This window comes from Diadema antillarum, unplaced genomic scaffold (genome assembly GCF_040938485.1).
Source record: "Diadema antillarum isolate AM-2024a unplaced genomic scaffold, OU_Dant_1.0 scf00000192, whole genome shotgun sequence".
Classification (NCBI taxonomy): domain Eukaryota; kingdom Metazoa; phylum Echinodermata; class Echinoidea; order Diadematoida; family Diadematidae; genus Diadema; species Diadema antillarum.
The window spans coordinates 608,139-624,217 of NW_027271081.1; the positions used below are offsets into that span (position 1 = coordinate 608,139).

The 16,079-nt window shown below is 37.8% G+C and overlaps 3 protein-coding genes across 4 annotated transcripts; 1 reads left to right on the forward strand and 2 right to left on the reverse strand.

Annotated features, from left to right (window-relative positions):
* Window positions 1-387: 387 nt before the first annotated feature.
* LOC139723516 (COX assembly mitochondrial protein 2 homolog) lies at window positions 388-3,017 on the reverse strand. The gene is made up of 3 exons (XM_071634753.1): window positions 2,881-3,017; window positions 1,421-1,492; window positions 388-480 (listed from the first exon to the last, which is right to left on the reverse strand). Exons 1-3 carry the CDS (start codon window positions 2,959-2,961, stop codon window positions 409-411), a joined length of 225 nt encoding a protein of 74 aa, XP_071490854.1. The 5' UTR covers window positions 2,962-3,017; the 3' UTR covers window positions 388-408.
* A 3,686-nt stretch (window positions 3,018-6,703) lies between these two features.
* LOC139723517 (large ribosomal subunit protein mL49-like) lies at window positions 6,704-10,192 on the reverse strand. The gene is made up of 4 exons (XM_071634754.1): window positions 10,064-10,192; window positions 8,581-8,809; window positions 7,856-7,980; window positions 6,704-6,850 (listed from the first exon to the last, which is right to left on the reverse strand). Exons 1-4 carry the CDS (start codon window positions 10,178-10,180, stop codon window positions 6,704-6,706), a joined length of 618 nt encoding a protein of 205 aa, XP_071490855.1. The 5' UTR covers window positions 10,181-10,192.
* A 26-nt stretch (window positions 10,193-10,218) lies between these two features.
* On the forward strand, window positions 10,219-15,816 carry LOC139723518 (ubiquitin-like FUBI-ribosomal protein eS30 fusion protein). Of its 2 annotated transcripts, none has more exons than XM_071634756.1 (4): window positions 10,219-10,268; window positions 13,775-13,856; window positions 14,454-14,654; window positions 15,583-15,816. In XM_071634756.1, exons 2-4 carry the CDS (start codon window positions 13,782-13,784, stop codon window positions 15,706-15,708), a joined length of 402 nt encoding a protein of 133 aa, XP_071490857.1. In that variant the 5' UTR covers window positions 10,219-10,268; window positions 13,775-13,781; the 3' UTR covers window positions 15,709-15,816. The 2 variants fall into 2 exon arrangements, with proteins under 2 accessions (XP_071490857.1, XP_071490856.1); XM_071634755.1 differs by lacking the exon at window positions 10,219-10,268 and adding an exon at window positions 10,313-10,430.
* The last annotated feature ends 263 nt before the right edge of the window (window positions 15,817-16,079 follow it).

Here is a 16,079-nt window from a genome sequence, read left to right on the forward strand (position 1 = left end):
GATATTGTTGTGGCCTGAAATTTTACTTTCTTGTAACCAGAATTTCGTTATAACCGTGTTTATCATAACGGGAGTGCACTGTAAGTATGCATATGTTGTTCTGGAGATTTTATGCATAAAGTCACACTTCCATGCATGAACACTCTACTCATCAAACACAGGCTGCATAGGAAATTCAAGAGTGGATATAATTTATTTACAATATGCTGTACAAATCAATCATTATGTATTTACATAGGTACAAACATATTTAGAATTTCAATCATTATTCTGAGCAATGAATGTTGAAAGGCAAATAGTATTCGTCATGACATTCTTTCTCTTTCAAAATCTTGCACCAATAGATAACTCCAGGCTGACATGATAAAAGGAGATAGTTGCACAAGGCTGCAGGCACATCATTCTCAGTCAGTCTGCCAAGCCCATTCTTTTCCTTCGTGCTTCTGTCTTCTCTTTGTTGGCTTGTAACCGTATGTGGTACTGTGAACAAGAGAAGGGATATTGAAGGTGATAAATAACATTTGCGAAATTTCAATTTTCACTTGTTATCTGGCAGCAAGTAATATCACGACAAAATACATACATGTGAGGAAAGCACTGCATATGGTTATCATAAATCTTGCTAAAGTCAGTCCCAATAATTACTACTTTTGGATAAGGTTTTCTCAAAATGAATGCAGTCAATCTTGTAGAAGTTAACCTTAAAAAAACTCTCAAAACTGGCTACATCAAGAAAAATTATACCCCAGGCCGGATGAATGTAAACACACGTTTAATTCTACCGTGTCAGTTGAAATTCACTATATCAATTACTATTCAATAATCATCTTACTACTAATACTATTACATGTATTGTCATTGTAAAACATGTGGGTATAAATATAACATATGGGCCAAAGTAAGCATGATAACTGTGTGAGTATGAGGAACTGTTCCATGACATTGATGTTTTTTTGAAAAATTTCACATCATTATTTGGGGATTTCTATCTTTACAGGCTGCTCTTTCTATTCTACTGTAGGAATTCCTCACCTCATTTTCTGGAGATCTACTTTGTCCATACACATATTGAAACTTAGAGGTTGATTACCGGTAATATAAGCTGACAAAAGCTGCCAAAGTGAGTATTGGATAAATATTGAACGTTGAGTGCATAGATTTTAGAACACATTTGATTCACATATTCCTCTGTGTCTTCAGGGTGAAAATACATTGTATTACCTTCTGGAAAAGGAGTAACACTACACTAACACTACACTACTACAAAGCATGGCGTTTAAATACATGTAGTACAGTGATAGGGTTGTGTATAGTTACTTGTGTACAAGACAGATATGTTGTAGAACTGGCCAACCCTCTTATGATATCACACCTGCTTCCCTGACCCCATCCCCTATTAGGTACATGGCATAATATTTACCTCCTTCTTGAAGCATTTGTTCATGGCTGTGTTGTATTCATCACAAGCACCAATGAATTTCTTCACAGGATGCTGTATGGACAAGGAAAATATTCAAAATTGGTGTTAACGGTTACAACTTATACATTTGGATAAACCACTGTAACTTGACATTCTTTCTAATTACCAGTACATTAAAAAAAATAAAAATGAATTGAATTTTTGTCTTCTTCCAGTCTTGGGCACACACACACACACATCTGACTTTAAGCTTGTATTAAAATGATGAACAAGCTTGTAAATTTATTTGTAATACATTGTATCACAAAAAACGCTTTTCTCTAGGACTGGCCCTAATCTAATTCCAGTTCTACATCAACATGTAGTAAAACTAAATTATGGTACCTGAATTACCTTAATTACCTACAATGATGCCCAGCAAGTTGAACACTTGTAGAGGGTCATTCAAAGGATTCAATCCTGAGCCTTAGGAGTTCCATGTGATGTATCCATAGGATGGTCAGTTTATGCAATCTGGATTAAATTTGTTATGTTTCTGCTTCCAGTGACCATTAAGCTTAGACTTGAAGCTGTTCACTGATGTTGCCTGCACAGGTTCTGCACAAAGGCTATTCCAAATATTTACTCTCTGACTGAAAGAGTTCAACCTTTTACTAGGTCAACACTTTCCTTTATACAACTTAAACTTATGACCACATGTAACTTGATCATTGATGACCAAGACTAAAAGAGAATAGCTGGATCAAAGTCTTCAATATCATGCTAAATCTTGAACACTTGAATCATATCTGAATGTTCATGTTGATACTCTACGGATGGAATGCCCAAATACTCAAGTCTCTCAGCCCAGGATATGACAACGATTTAACTTCAGATACCAACTTTGTTGCTCTCCTCTGAACTGATTCTTGACCGAAAGATCGGTCTGTATCTGCCTTGGTCGTTGGGGATATGTTCCGCGGAGACTATGTCTGGCTTCACGGATCCCCTCAGGAGGAGAGCGATAACGTAAAAAAAAATAAGACTCCTCCTGACAGACGGTTTGTGTCTAAACTGATTCAAGCATTTTCACATCACTCTTTGAAAGTTGAAAAATAAATTACAAAAAATAAAATAATTAAATTAAAATATATTACCTGGTATAAAAATAAAATATCCGTTAAGAAATTTGATCGACTGTTTGATCATTCCTCTCACGTTTTCGACACACCATTTAGTAATTGTATGATTTATATGATCCTTTTAGGTGTTGAATTCTTATCGTTTTATACGTGGCTGTGGATGTGGCTGAATTCTAGAAGTGACACCACGCCCAACACTCCCACACCCGCACCTGCCCCGGCCGACCCGGCTCGCGGCGGCCCGGGCGGACGGGGTTATTGGTTATGGTTGCGCAAGCAGCAAGACTGCTGCTCTACTGACATGACAAACGCTAAACGCGTCAAGATGGACATACGCACCTCTTTGTGACAATTCAGTAGCTGCCGAATGATTGCATTACACTCCTCAGTGTGTAGATGTGGTGACAAATCAGGATGCATTCTTGACTAATGGTGCAGGGAAGTAATTTTGCCGATCTAACGTTAGTACATGTATGTATGTAATTTATTGACAATCACGGCACTAGCATTATTACCAATATGTGGGACTGTTGTGTAAAGCTTGAATGAGATCACGCATACACACCACCGAACTATGTTTTAGTTCGGTGATACACACACGCACGTACGCATCATATCAAGGCGCAGGCACGACGATTACCTCCTCTCATGAATATTCATGATTAATTTGGCTTGAAGCAAAGCTTGTACCCTTGGTAACGAAGGAAATGATATTGGTGCATGCAGCACCACTGCTTAGGAAGATAACTCCCATCACTTTGTTTGATAAAGGCACATTGAATGGTTTAAGTCAGCTTTAGCTTATAATAGATAATATAGATTCATACTCTTTCTTTGACACCATCTTTTTAGCCTGTGAGGAGATAGCAGCGCATTTGTGTTGTCAATAAAATCAGCTACCAGTACTCTTGTTATTATCCTTCTAGTCAAGATTTTAATTTGATGGTAACTATACACATCCCAGTCGCTGTATAAATAGTAACGATGGTAGATCCTAGCAACGATGTGACTGTTGTAATAATGTATTCATTCTGAGTGCAGATATATCTACAATTTGTAGTTTGACTTATTAATCATTAGGAGTTATGTGTTGGTTGTGTTGGCTAATGTTAGTCTTTGCTGCACTATGGTGTGGCATTTTGGTATGTTCAGATGGACAGAAATTTCAAAAAAAAAAACCCAAAAGTCTTAAAACCAAATCAATTTGAATTCTAATTTCAAAGACTTTCCAGAGTCTACAGTTTTCACCACAGGAGTACCATGAACTGAAATTTGGCTGTCACAGCATCAATCTATTTATCTATCTACCTATAGTGTGTGTGTGTATATATATATATATATATATATACATATATATACACAGAATATATATTGACTTGACTTGGTGTTATGTATCCAATGGAAAGTGTTATATAAATACTGCACATTGTCTCAACTATCATTGACACATGGGTGTGTTCTCGGGCATTGTTACAATTTCTGGCTGTCTCCATATATGACAAGGGCCTATAGTGTGTGGGCAGTTTTATCTATGTGTATGTGTATGAGCAATAACTCTCAAAACTGAACAATATTTGTCACACTCTTCCCCCTTTCTCTACACAAAGTCCATAAATTCACAATACACACCCACTTCATACACATTGCAGCCTTTAATTCAACAACAGTGAACTCACTAACCATCAGCATGGCTGTTTAAGTGCATGGGGAGCAAAGAACAGAGGGTTGAGAGTGGCACGAGTTTCATCTCCATAGCCTAGCACAAACTTTCTTTTTATACACACATGTATTCATCATTACAGTAGCTGGTGTGAGGGGGCATTTCATGGGTTTGGGCAAGTCAATTTTTCCTTCGCTCTACCTTATTGATGAAGCTGTTGAGAAAGTAAATTCACAGAATTTAGCACAAAGGAGTCTCAACAAGACATTGTGTGTAATGAGAGGGAGGGTGTACTACTGACATGTAAAAATATACAAGTGATTCATGGTCACTTAAGTAACATCAGTACCCGGTACGTATATAAATTTAAACTTCAGATCAATGGACAGGTACAACAGACATTCAAAGCAAGGAAAGCTCTTCAAAATATATATCCATACTTTTTCTCTCACTTCCAAATGGTTTGATTTGATAATTGGAGCTAAATACTGTATGTAAATTTCACCTGCTACAATGTATTTACATTGGAATTAATCTGAAAATGTGTGTGCTTGGGGAGGGGGGGGGGGGGATTGCCAAAGTGCTGTTGGTGTTGCATGTGTAATGAAGGGGAGGAGCAAAGGCAATACACTGTACACACATGATGCACCCACAGGTCACTGGAACAGTTTACGAAAATAAGAAAAATTACATATACAAAACTGTATTTCCTTCTAACAGGTCATTATTGTTACTCCTATGTTTTTGGGTAGGGTCTTACCTAAAGCTGGTCAAAATGAAAAACCACAAAGTTTACGTATGTGAGCATACATCTATGTGAGAAATTGGGTTTCAAAACTCTCAAATGAATTTACAGGTCAATAATAATTACATCAATTCATGAGTGCATGGATTGTGTACTTACAATGACAGTAAATTGAGAGTATGTGTTTATTAATTCAGCTTCTCTAGCTGTAAATACATTATGGGTGAATGTGATTGGAGAGCAAACACAGGACAGGAGAGTACTGCAGGTTGATCTTGATTCTTTCTGTCCTTTTGATGCCTCTTTTATTCACAGCAAACCACTGTGTCTGAATTCCCTGAACAGATAACTAGACATGATGTACAAAGTAGTTTTTATATCACCGCAGAATTGTGAAGTGAATACAAGTATAGGCATTCTCCAACACTTGCTCTTCTTTTCCCTTGCTGCAAGTCCAACAAAAAGGCTATTACTCAACAAGGTAGACTAGAGACTACTTATTGACAAATTACCCTTCATCAACATAAATAAGCACTGATTATTTAACCCTATTTCAACTGGGCTATTTGAGACCAGGTTTTTACTGAGGGGGGGGGGGGTCAATTTGACCCCCCTTCAGATCTCGGCCGCGGATCGCGCGATTGCCGCAAAATTTTGCCTAAACATAGAGCCAGACGTCAACTACAAGATTACATGGTTATACAATCAAAAAAAAATTGATTTTCTATTTTTAGTAAATTAATTTTGCAAATTTAAGCATGAAGCCATATTTTCACCTACAACTCCATTAAAAAGACTGAAGGATTGCTAAATTTTTGTGTCAGAGTTTCTCAAGACACATCGAACAATTATCTTGTAAAAAATTAGCACAATCAAAATCATTTTCTTTTGTTTTTTCTTGTTTTGTTAATTTCTTATGTATTTCATTGTTTTTTCGACCTTTTGTTTTCTATTGTTATTTTGCCAAAATTTGTTGCAGGTACTTTTTCAAGCTTATCTATATTAGAATCGATTAATTTCACTGGTTAAAAGTTGAAATAATCTAATTTATATCAATTTAACCAAAAAACACAATTTACATTGAATTTGCACACGATATCACGAATTTGAGCCGTTTTCGGGTTGACATGCATATGCAAAACATTACGTAACTTCAGAACGGTGTACCTGGACGTCGCAAATTTGGTCTCAAAATATGCAGGAGACTTCAGTGAAAAAAGTCATGAAACAAAAAATCTTTGCGCGTTGCAGAATCGTAGTGCGAAATGTCGAGGGGGGGTCAATTTGACCCCCCCCCCCCAAGTTGGAATAGGGTTAATGTTCTAGTAGTAGCCATGATTGGAAAAAAAGAAAGTCATGGACATACACACTAGGGTATGCCTGTGATTTCTTTATCATGGCTATTACTAGAACACTGAATAATGGGGGCTTGTTTACGTTGATGAAGGGAAATTTGTCAATAAGTTGCAAAAAACAACAACTAAACACATGAATGCATTATTGATTTGAGTAAATTAGATGCATATGTAACTCAACAAGTAGAAAACCACTGCTGAAATATGCACTTCATTCTGCAAATATGCATGAATGATCTACCATTATTCATATTCATATCTCATACAAAGTGCAAATGTCTATGCAACCAAATCTTACACTGTATGGCATCAACATATCAGTGAGATTTGATGTATATCAAAGTCCAATTGTCCATGAATAAGTCCATAAATATTTTCACCAAAGACTGTTGAGAATGTGAGCTAGAATCCTTTCTCCTCAAGCCACTGTCGAGCTTTATCCTCATATAGCCCTTTGTAGCGTATCCTCATGGCGTACTCATTCACGGTGACTGGAATTGCTTTGCCTTCTTGCTCCTCAAGGTAATGCTGTAGATCTGTTGCAAGTGTCTGTAACACAAAAATATAAGAAACATAGGAAAATGAACTCAAAACCAACAAGACATTTCTGAGTATATCAGTTTCATCTATTGGATGCAGCCACAGAGAATTCTTATAACTTTTTTGAGGTAGTACTTCAAGAGGACACCTGGCTGTGGCTAGTTTGTTAAACTCAACATGTGTATGTTATCAAAGCTTTTTAGCATTCCTCCCCACATCCAGCATTTCCGTAAACTTACAATATTCTGTAAACTTATCCTTTATTATGCATTGTGATGTAATCTATGTATTCAATTTCTGTAAAGTATTAATGTTTCTGTTGGAAAAGGAAAAAAATGCATGAATAGAAATGAAAGTTGGCAACCAATCCTGGACATACTGTAGACACAAATACTTTCAGAAATTAGCTATTTGCCAAAATCATTGGGACCACCCTCCCCTCCCCTCTAGTGGACCAAATGAGGCCATCTCCTTGCACTTAGTTAACTTGATGCTAATGAATTAAAGCTGGGCTAGTCTTCTCCCTTTCCTTATTTTTTTATTTATTTATTTTTTGCTTTTGTTTGCCAGAGCCTGGTCCCTACACCCCTTTTTGTTACTGTACTCATTTTAACAACTTGAAATTGTATAATCGTGTGGATAACCCCTACATCTCAGTTGGCTAAAATCTCCCTCTAGCACATTTTTCAAGACTGACAAATAAGAAAAAAACAAACAACATTTTATCATTATTGCTCATGCCAAGATTCTTGCCAACATTGATCAACCTCAGGAATATCCTTCACAACTTGCATTATTCATTTGGTGTGTATGTATATACTTCATGAACTTGGCTCAAGCAGCTCAATCTATGTCTTACATCTTTCAAGAGCAATAAAAGAATAAAGTTTGAATGATTTTGCTGGTTGGTTTCCACATAATCACAGTGATACCCTAGCTTAAATGGACTGACTTTATAATAGACTTACAGAACTGAATACTGTTTGTCATGGAAAACAGGAAGCGAAGCCTTACCCATATATCTCCTCTAACATGCTTGATGACAGTCCAATGCTGGTTTGAGCTCCTAGTTTCTAGGTACACTGGAACAGCATGGAATCTTGTCCTTTTCACCCTGTATGGTGTATCAGCTGAGGCTCCTATGGGTTAAAACGATAAACAATTGAAATTGTAAAATTGTATCACTTTGTAGCTCAAAACAATGTCTGTCATTTCATTATGAATCATGCAAAACGCCTACATCTGTTTAAAACTGGAGCAGTAATTAAGTCCTACTTAAAGGCCCAGTAAAATGGGGAAACATAGAAAGTCCGATTGAATCATTCTTCATTTGCTGCCCACAGGGGTACATTTGAAAACCACCAGAAGTGCCCATTAGCAAATATATGTACCTCAAAGTGTATATTCAATGATAATGGTCGATTCCACTTGAGATTCTTTGGCTGTGTGTGTACTTACATAGAGATCAGTGATAAGTTATACACAATTTGTTAACAAGAATTCTCAAATATATCCAGGCCGGACCAGCCTTCCCACACAATGAATCCCCATGCTACCATTAACAGAACTGTTTATAAAGAAACATAAAACATATTCTCTCACCTTACAGTCACTGTACATCATGAAATGCCCACCTGCTCAGCTGACTATAAGAACAACAAGCTCTACAATCAGTTATGCTTTTATTACATGCTTCCTTCTTACCCCCAACTTGAAGAACAAAACTTCAGTTTGAATACCTTTTGGAGGAGACCATCCGGAAGGAGTTGGGTACACCTTGTGTTCAGGAGGTTGGGGGATCTGCAGTGTTGGTAAAAGACGCTCTACATGCTTAAAGTCCTCTTTGCATTCTATGACCTCTGTCCTTGGCTCATCTTTGATTGGCTCTCTCCTTGGGTAGGGTGAGATGAAGTAATAATTTCTCTTTGCTCTGCATGGTGAGGTGTGCAAAGGTCTTGGCATGGAAACCTGTCAAAGTCAAGACAGTTAAGGGACATGACACATTGAGAAGTTGAGAGAAAATACATTCAAATATTCAAGAAATTATCATTATTAAAGTGTATTTGTAAATAAAGATTTTCAAATTCTTTGTCAATTGATGCATATAAAATTAAATATCATTTCCAAGTATGATTTGATATAAATATCTCACTCAGTCCATTGAAATCCTTCATTTTGTTACCTTTTTTGAACTGTTTTATTCCATTCCAATTTCAAGAGAGGTTGAAAGGAATTGGGTATTTACAGTTCTTACATAGTACTTGATACTAATACATCATACATGTTTGCTTTGCTATTTTGTAACTAGGGGTAAACTTCGTGTTATTCATTGCTAGACCTTGTAAATTGAGAGTGGATATGAATATTCTCCAGTATTTATTTAGATTGCAAACAGCACATCATACAAAATGACTCCACATGAACTGGGTCACAGCACAGAAAGACAAAAACAAACAAACAAACAAAAGACATGCTATATTAACACAATAAACACAAATACAAAACACTCTGCATTAACATTGATTAATAGTATTATGAGAGGGCTGAACAAACTTGAGATGAAAACCAGTAAATATGGCAGTAAATTTATATCTATCATCAGTGAGTGACTTGTCTAGCTTGTGACTGCACAAAGCATAAACTTTCCAATCAAGCAAACAGTGAGTGTCGTGGTAGAGTGGAAATTGGGGAAATTATTAACAGCAAGGTGAAAAATAGTTCTAGAACAATTTGGAGAATCCAAGGGTAGGGCCCTGCTCACTCCCACAAGGCTACACTATGAACACTTAGTCAAATCATTTCACGCTGTCCATGCACTGGCATAAATATACTACTGAATTTATACCCTTTTTATATTGCTTTTTTTTTTTTTGTCCCCTGGCACAGGACCCTGCCTGTGTCCACTACACTAGTCTGTGACTAGACTGCCGTGATTCCTCCGTGACTGAGCCATGTATATATATGGGCGCGCGCGTGGGCTCTGCAAGTGCGACCTCTCGACGAAGAGCGCAGTTCGTGGTAGACAGAAAGATCCGTCTGTCCGGAGGACTCTTTTTATATTTTGCCATTAACGCTGTCCTCCGTATACGGAGGGGATCCGTGAAGCCAGACGCAGTCTCCGCGGAACATTCCCCGACGGACAGATACAGACCGATCTTTCGGTCAAAGTTCGTGGCAATCATCTCATAGTATTAGATTCTGTCAGAAACAATCAAAACTCACCACTGGATTGAATGTTGGGCCGAATTTTGTAACTTGCCCTTCATGTCGACCGTGAAAGGAGCTCATCCATGGTTTCAGTCTAAGAAAACGCACAAGTGACCATCTGGGCGCCGCCATATTTCAAGCGCCTGATCATACATTTGACGTCGGCGGCGCTGTTTCCCTAAGAATTTCTTTTTCTTGCGACATCGTGGATTTACGAAAGGTGGTGAAATAATCTCCCCATATAATGCAAAATTTTAAGACTTAGATTGTATCTTTGCGATCAGATATCAATCAGACAGTGTCATATATGACTGAGGAATTTTGACTTTCTTTGTGAGTGACTCTTTATGAGATTTGATTGGCCTTTTGTACAGTTTGAAGGGTAAGATAGTATTTACCGGTGGCTGTGTGGACTGTGGTGTGGAAGCTAACGTGATTAGAAATGCTTGGGCATGTGTACACGCACGTAATGCTGTGCTGTGTGTCTGTAAGTGTGTGATGGAAGCATTACATTAGATGTCGACGGGAATATGCATTGCCATTGCATTGGGCCAAGCGTGGAGTGTCTGAATGGCCTAGCGTAGCGTAAATCACTGTAGGAAGCTCAGCCATCATCGCATGCTACTGCTTTACTATATTTCCCATCCATTTTCGCACTTTTGTCATTCAATTTCAAAGATTTATTATTCAATTTTGTCCCGAGAAGCACGTGGAATGCAAATCCTAACTTCAATTTTGTCAATTGTCAACTCATGGTAATTCGTTTTTCGTCAAACATTTTCGAAGACATGCACATAGCATTCAAAATCGTCAATTGTTATTCAATCCCTCCCGCTGACTGATCGCAGAATGTGAAGATCAAATTCGTTTTTGTTCACACAATTTCATGAATTTTTCATTCAAATTAGCCAGATGTTGTCGTATGCGAGACGGTTGACCGAAAGATCGGTCTGTATCTGTCCGTCGGGGAATGTTCCGCGGAGACTGCGTCTGGCTTCACGGATCCCCTCCGTATACAGACTGAAGTCAATGATTGCGGCTCCTGTGTGGAGCAGTCGCGCACAGATCAAACGTTACGATAAACCAAATTTCAGACAGCTTTTTTACATTCAAACAAGTATGACATGACATGACACATTATGCAGCAATATTTGGGATAAATTTCTCACATTGTGCAATCGAAATACTCACATAACCTCGGTTATAATGCAGAAATTTTATCGATATCGCAACATCGCCGTTCGCGAGCAGTAAGTCGCCATTTTGAATCTGTAACAATTGCTAAGCCAATCACATGCGAGGTACTTGTTTTAGTAAAACAAACACGTAGAAGCTACCTCGCATGTGATTGGCTAATAGATTCATAGTGGTGTATGTTTCTGCAGTTTGAATGTGACGACGCGACAGGCTGTGTTTTACGTTGAAAATTCTCCTAAAATGTTGGATTATTCATTAATCTGGTGAGTGTAACGTATTCTTAAAAAAATAAATTCACCATACAAGCTTAAATTTGCCGACCTAGGGTCGTGAATTAGACGCAATCGAGAAGGGTGAGGTACCTCACCCAATTTTCCATAGAGACAGTGGTTAAGAACATCCACACAGCAATGGGTACTGCAACCTTCCGTCTGTCTACGGAGGACAGCGTTAATGGCAAAATATAAAAGAGTCCTCCGGACAGACGGATCTTTCTGTCTAGCGAGACGGTACATCCGTTTGTATCAGTGTGTACTCGGATTGCTTGTGTGTGTGTGTGGGGGGGGGGGGGGGGGAACACTTGTGTGTATGTTAACTCCTGAATGTAAAATGTGAACGGTTACAGAAAAAAAAATACATGAATGACTGGGAAATCACACCGGGTAGAGATATGAGACGAATATGAATGAAAATTTAAAGAAAATGATTGACAAAAGACGAAATCGATCCTGCTGTTTTGAATGCTGCGAGTGAGACTGACGAATTTGAACTGTAAATGACGAAAATGTATGCCAAATGACTAAATTGAATGGACATATTTGAAAATGAACGACGCAAGACGAATTTGAAAGTAAGATTGGCCTATTCCCGACATCCCGTGACGAAATTAAAGTAAAAATTTGTGAAATTGAATGAAAAAAGTTTGAAAATGAATGGGAAAACCTATGGCTATATTACCTGTGGCTGTACAGGTTATACAATATCTATACAGACAAAGTAAGTAATTCCCAGTTTAGCTCAGATTTAGAAGAAGATTTTGATTTACCAAAAGATTTGGATTTACCAAAAGATTTGGCCAAATCGTGATATCAGTCCCATCTCGTTCTGCATGTGCATCACCACTATGTGCAAAGTCTCTGGAGGTTGAAAGAAGTCCCCGGCTATGACGAAATTAATGGCGGTGAATGGAGTGGGGACCTATTTCGCGATAATGCCAAAGATTTTACTGACTTTGAAGATTTTTGAAGTGTTCATGTTTGACTTTTTCCAATATTTGAGTTACAAATGTTGGCCGCTCAGCTCAGTGCAGTATGAACATGTATGGTGAACATTGCTTGGTTTTAAAGCTTAGATTGTGATTTTGATGCATGAATATTAATTAAGTGAAAGATGTTGATTACTCCATTATGAAAGTTATGTTCAGAAGTATGATGGGATTTTGCACTATGTGAAAGATAACTTTATTGGGAGGAGTGATTGGCTTTAAGTCCGTAAAAAAAAATAATAATAGTAATCAGAGGAAATGAATTTTAGATATAGCATCTTGTTCAGGAATTATTACCAGAAAATCAAATCACAACTGAACAAGACCCATGACTTCCTGAGCTAGGGACCCACCTCACTAATTGTTTATCAAATGATCGCTCTTTCAAAGGAGACGAGGCATAGGATGATAGGGATGATTAAGCAGAATTATATCATTTTGTTGTTTTGCTTATAAATTGGTAACTAACTGGCTGTCTCTTACATTTTTGTATAGACGGGGAGGGGGGGGGGGTTAATATGTTATATACACACTTCTTTGGGGGTGTTATTAAGAACATGGACTAGGCAGCATCTTTGTTGTATGAAGTTTCTTGATATTCCTGTTGAGAGTAACAAGGTTCTCTTGTTGTCTTCATATCTGAATGCCAATAGAAACAATATACACTGTACATACCATTTGATTCACACGCCATACCCCGGGGTACGGCATTGTGTAGCGCCATCACGTGTCCATTATTATTCAGTTGTGCAATGTTCAGTCATGGCAACTATTTTCTCATCATCAGATAAGATGTATGCTATCAGTAAACACGCACTTCATCATTCATTCATTCATTCAATGCTAGAACATTATTGAAAGTAACTGACACTGTCTTGGATAATAAACAAAATTTGATTTCCAGTCTCATTCAAAGTCAACTTTACAAAATCAGTTCTTACAATAACATGTACAATAATATTAAACAGTGAAAATTACAACAGAGCATGTAAATGAAAAAAAAAATATTTGCATGCATTAATTGTTGCATAATCACAAACAAGAAAACAATTTGTGCATAATGATAGTAAAAAATTATTTTTACACATTTTTTGGTAACCCAGTGTACAGCACTGAAAAAAAAAAAAATATATATATATATATAATTCAACAAAATGGCAAATTTTCATTTAGTACCCCAGGGTACAACATATTGCATCATTTAACAATCTGAAATTACATCCTGAGGGAAATGAAAATCTTTTTTTTTTTACTTCTGTGCACAGCATCAAGATGCAACTGTTTCTACGAGCTGATCAAACCCTCACCGTTGAGGTGACTGGGGAGGAATCTGTCAGTGATCTGAAGGTAAGTTTAGCTGCCAAGCTTTTTGACATAAGCTGAACTATCTATCCCCCCCCCCCCGACCCAATGCCCAAATTCTTGAGCTGATGCTTTGTCAGAAATAACATTCTCAGTATACACATGTATTCCTATGAATGATCTTGATCACATGATCAGGATGACAGTATAATTCAAGACATGATTATAACCAAGGATTGTGGGCCAAATATTGCAGGAATCATTAGGGGGGGGGGGGGGGAGGGACTGGATGTAGTTTGTACAGATGATGGTTGTTCCTGAAAGGGAGGCCCCTAGGGTGGGCCCATGCATGCAAAAATAAGGTAAGTTTCATTCTTTTTATTTACATCCTCTGTTTAAAAACAAGTAGCTGGAATTCGACCAAACTTGGCAGGAGTCATCAGTGGTTAGACCCAAATACTCCAAAGTAGGAGGGTATTACACCTAAGAGGCCTACATCAATTCCTGGAAGTTCTTTTTTTTTTTTTTTTTTTTTGAGGGAAAAAGGATGCCCTGCTCAAATTAGGGCTGGACTTGTGGGTCTTTTGTTCTGTTTCGTCAGTGAATGAATGAATAAAATGACCATTATCACCTTTTATGCAGGTAATGATCCAGGGGCTGTCTGGACTTCCAGTCACAGAGCAAGTCCTCTCATGCTGTGGCACCCCACTGGATGAGGACCTGACCCTGACCCAGAATGGACTCCAGGACCTCAGCACAGTGGACCTCTCTGGCCGCCTGCTTGGAGGCAAAGTTCACGGCTCCTTGGCCCGTGCTGGCAAAGTGCGGGGACAGACGCCAAAGGTATCAATATACCAACACATATGTTAATGACATGTTTGCACGTCATTTAGTAGGTCAATGAAGCTGGTGTTTTCATAGTTCACAAAAATGGCTTGCCTGCTAATTTAAGTATAAAGTAAATTCAATAAATCAGATCAGTGTAATATGCTTAATTATTCATTTTAACTGGATTAGCAACCGAACAATATTATGAAACAGTTTAATCAGAAAAGGCCATGACAGCAATATTATACTATCATATATGTGTGATATTATCTCATTTTTTCTGCTGTACATGCATGCCAGGCACAACTCATATGTCTTGACTGTAGCACTAAATACTGATTTTGTGGCTGCACCTGGCAAGCAGCACTGTGTATTTGAGTACTCCCTCTAGAGCCAGAAACACTAAAATACTCTTCTGTAATGATCTGTGGTTTGTCACGGTGTTAAAGTTAGGCAGCCAAAGAATATAGTTGGTGTCCTGTTTTTCTGTTGACCCGATTCCGATGTATTTTGTCATTGCTTTTTAAGTTGTCTATTTTGTAGAATGATATATGAAAGTGTTGAGGTGCCTTATTCCTATTTTTCTGGCATTTTATGTGACCTTTCAAGTTTTCTGCCACAAAGTGCCTTGCTATTGTCCTTGGGAAGTCAATAAGACATCTTAAATGATGGAAGGGAGTTTCAGTAGAAACCTTTTTTCCTCATGTGATGTAACAATACTGTTATCTGTTATCCCCTTTCAGAATTTGGCAAAATTTACACAAACTAGTGTAAATAAAATTGTTATGCTTATTCATAGTTTTAGTGCTGCTGTTTATTTTCTTCATTGTAATGGAATGTCTGTGTTTCATAAATTGAAATTTTCTATACAGCAGTACAATTTTCACCTAAGGTGCCACTTTACATGAAGTGTCTGACATGTTTTATTTCATCCACTTTGTAGGTTGACCCTCAGGAAAAGAAGAAGAAGAAGGTCGGCCGCGCCAAACGCCGCATGCAGTACAACCGCCGCTTCGTCAATGTCGTCCAGACCTTTGGAAAGAGGCGTGGACCGAACTCGAACTCCTAAGTCATCGTTGCAACTTTCATAGCCCACAAAATGTTGCTCAATTCTACTGTAAAATAATACCAGTGCTATACAGATGAATAAAATCATATCTGCGTACTAGCAACAGCACTTGCATATGTCAAGACTATTTTATACTGTGACATTCTTTTTAAGGTTTTAGTATTCTGAGAGACGGGTGTATTTGTTTCTGCCAATGAGGACACACATTTCACACAAAAAGAAGCTTACACTATTAGTTCTGCAAAGCTTGCAATTTGAAATGCCTATGGGCCAGTGATGTATATTCAACTTTTTTGTTTGTTTGGATGTGATTTCTGTGATCTTTTTCCAATAGTAAAGTGAAATTGAGACAAACAACACACAAAGCACTG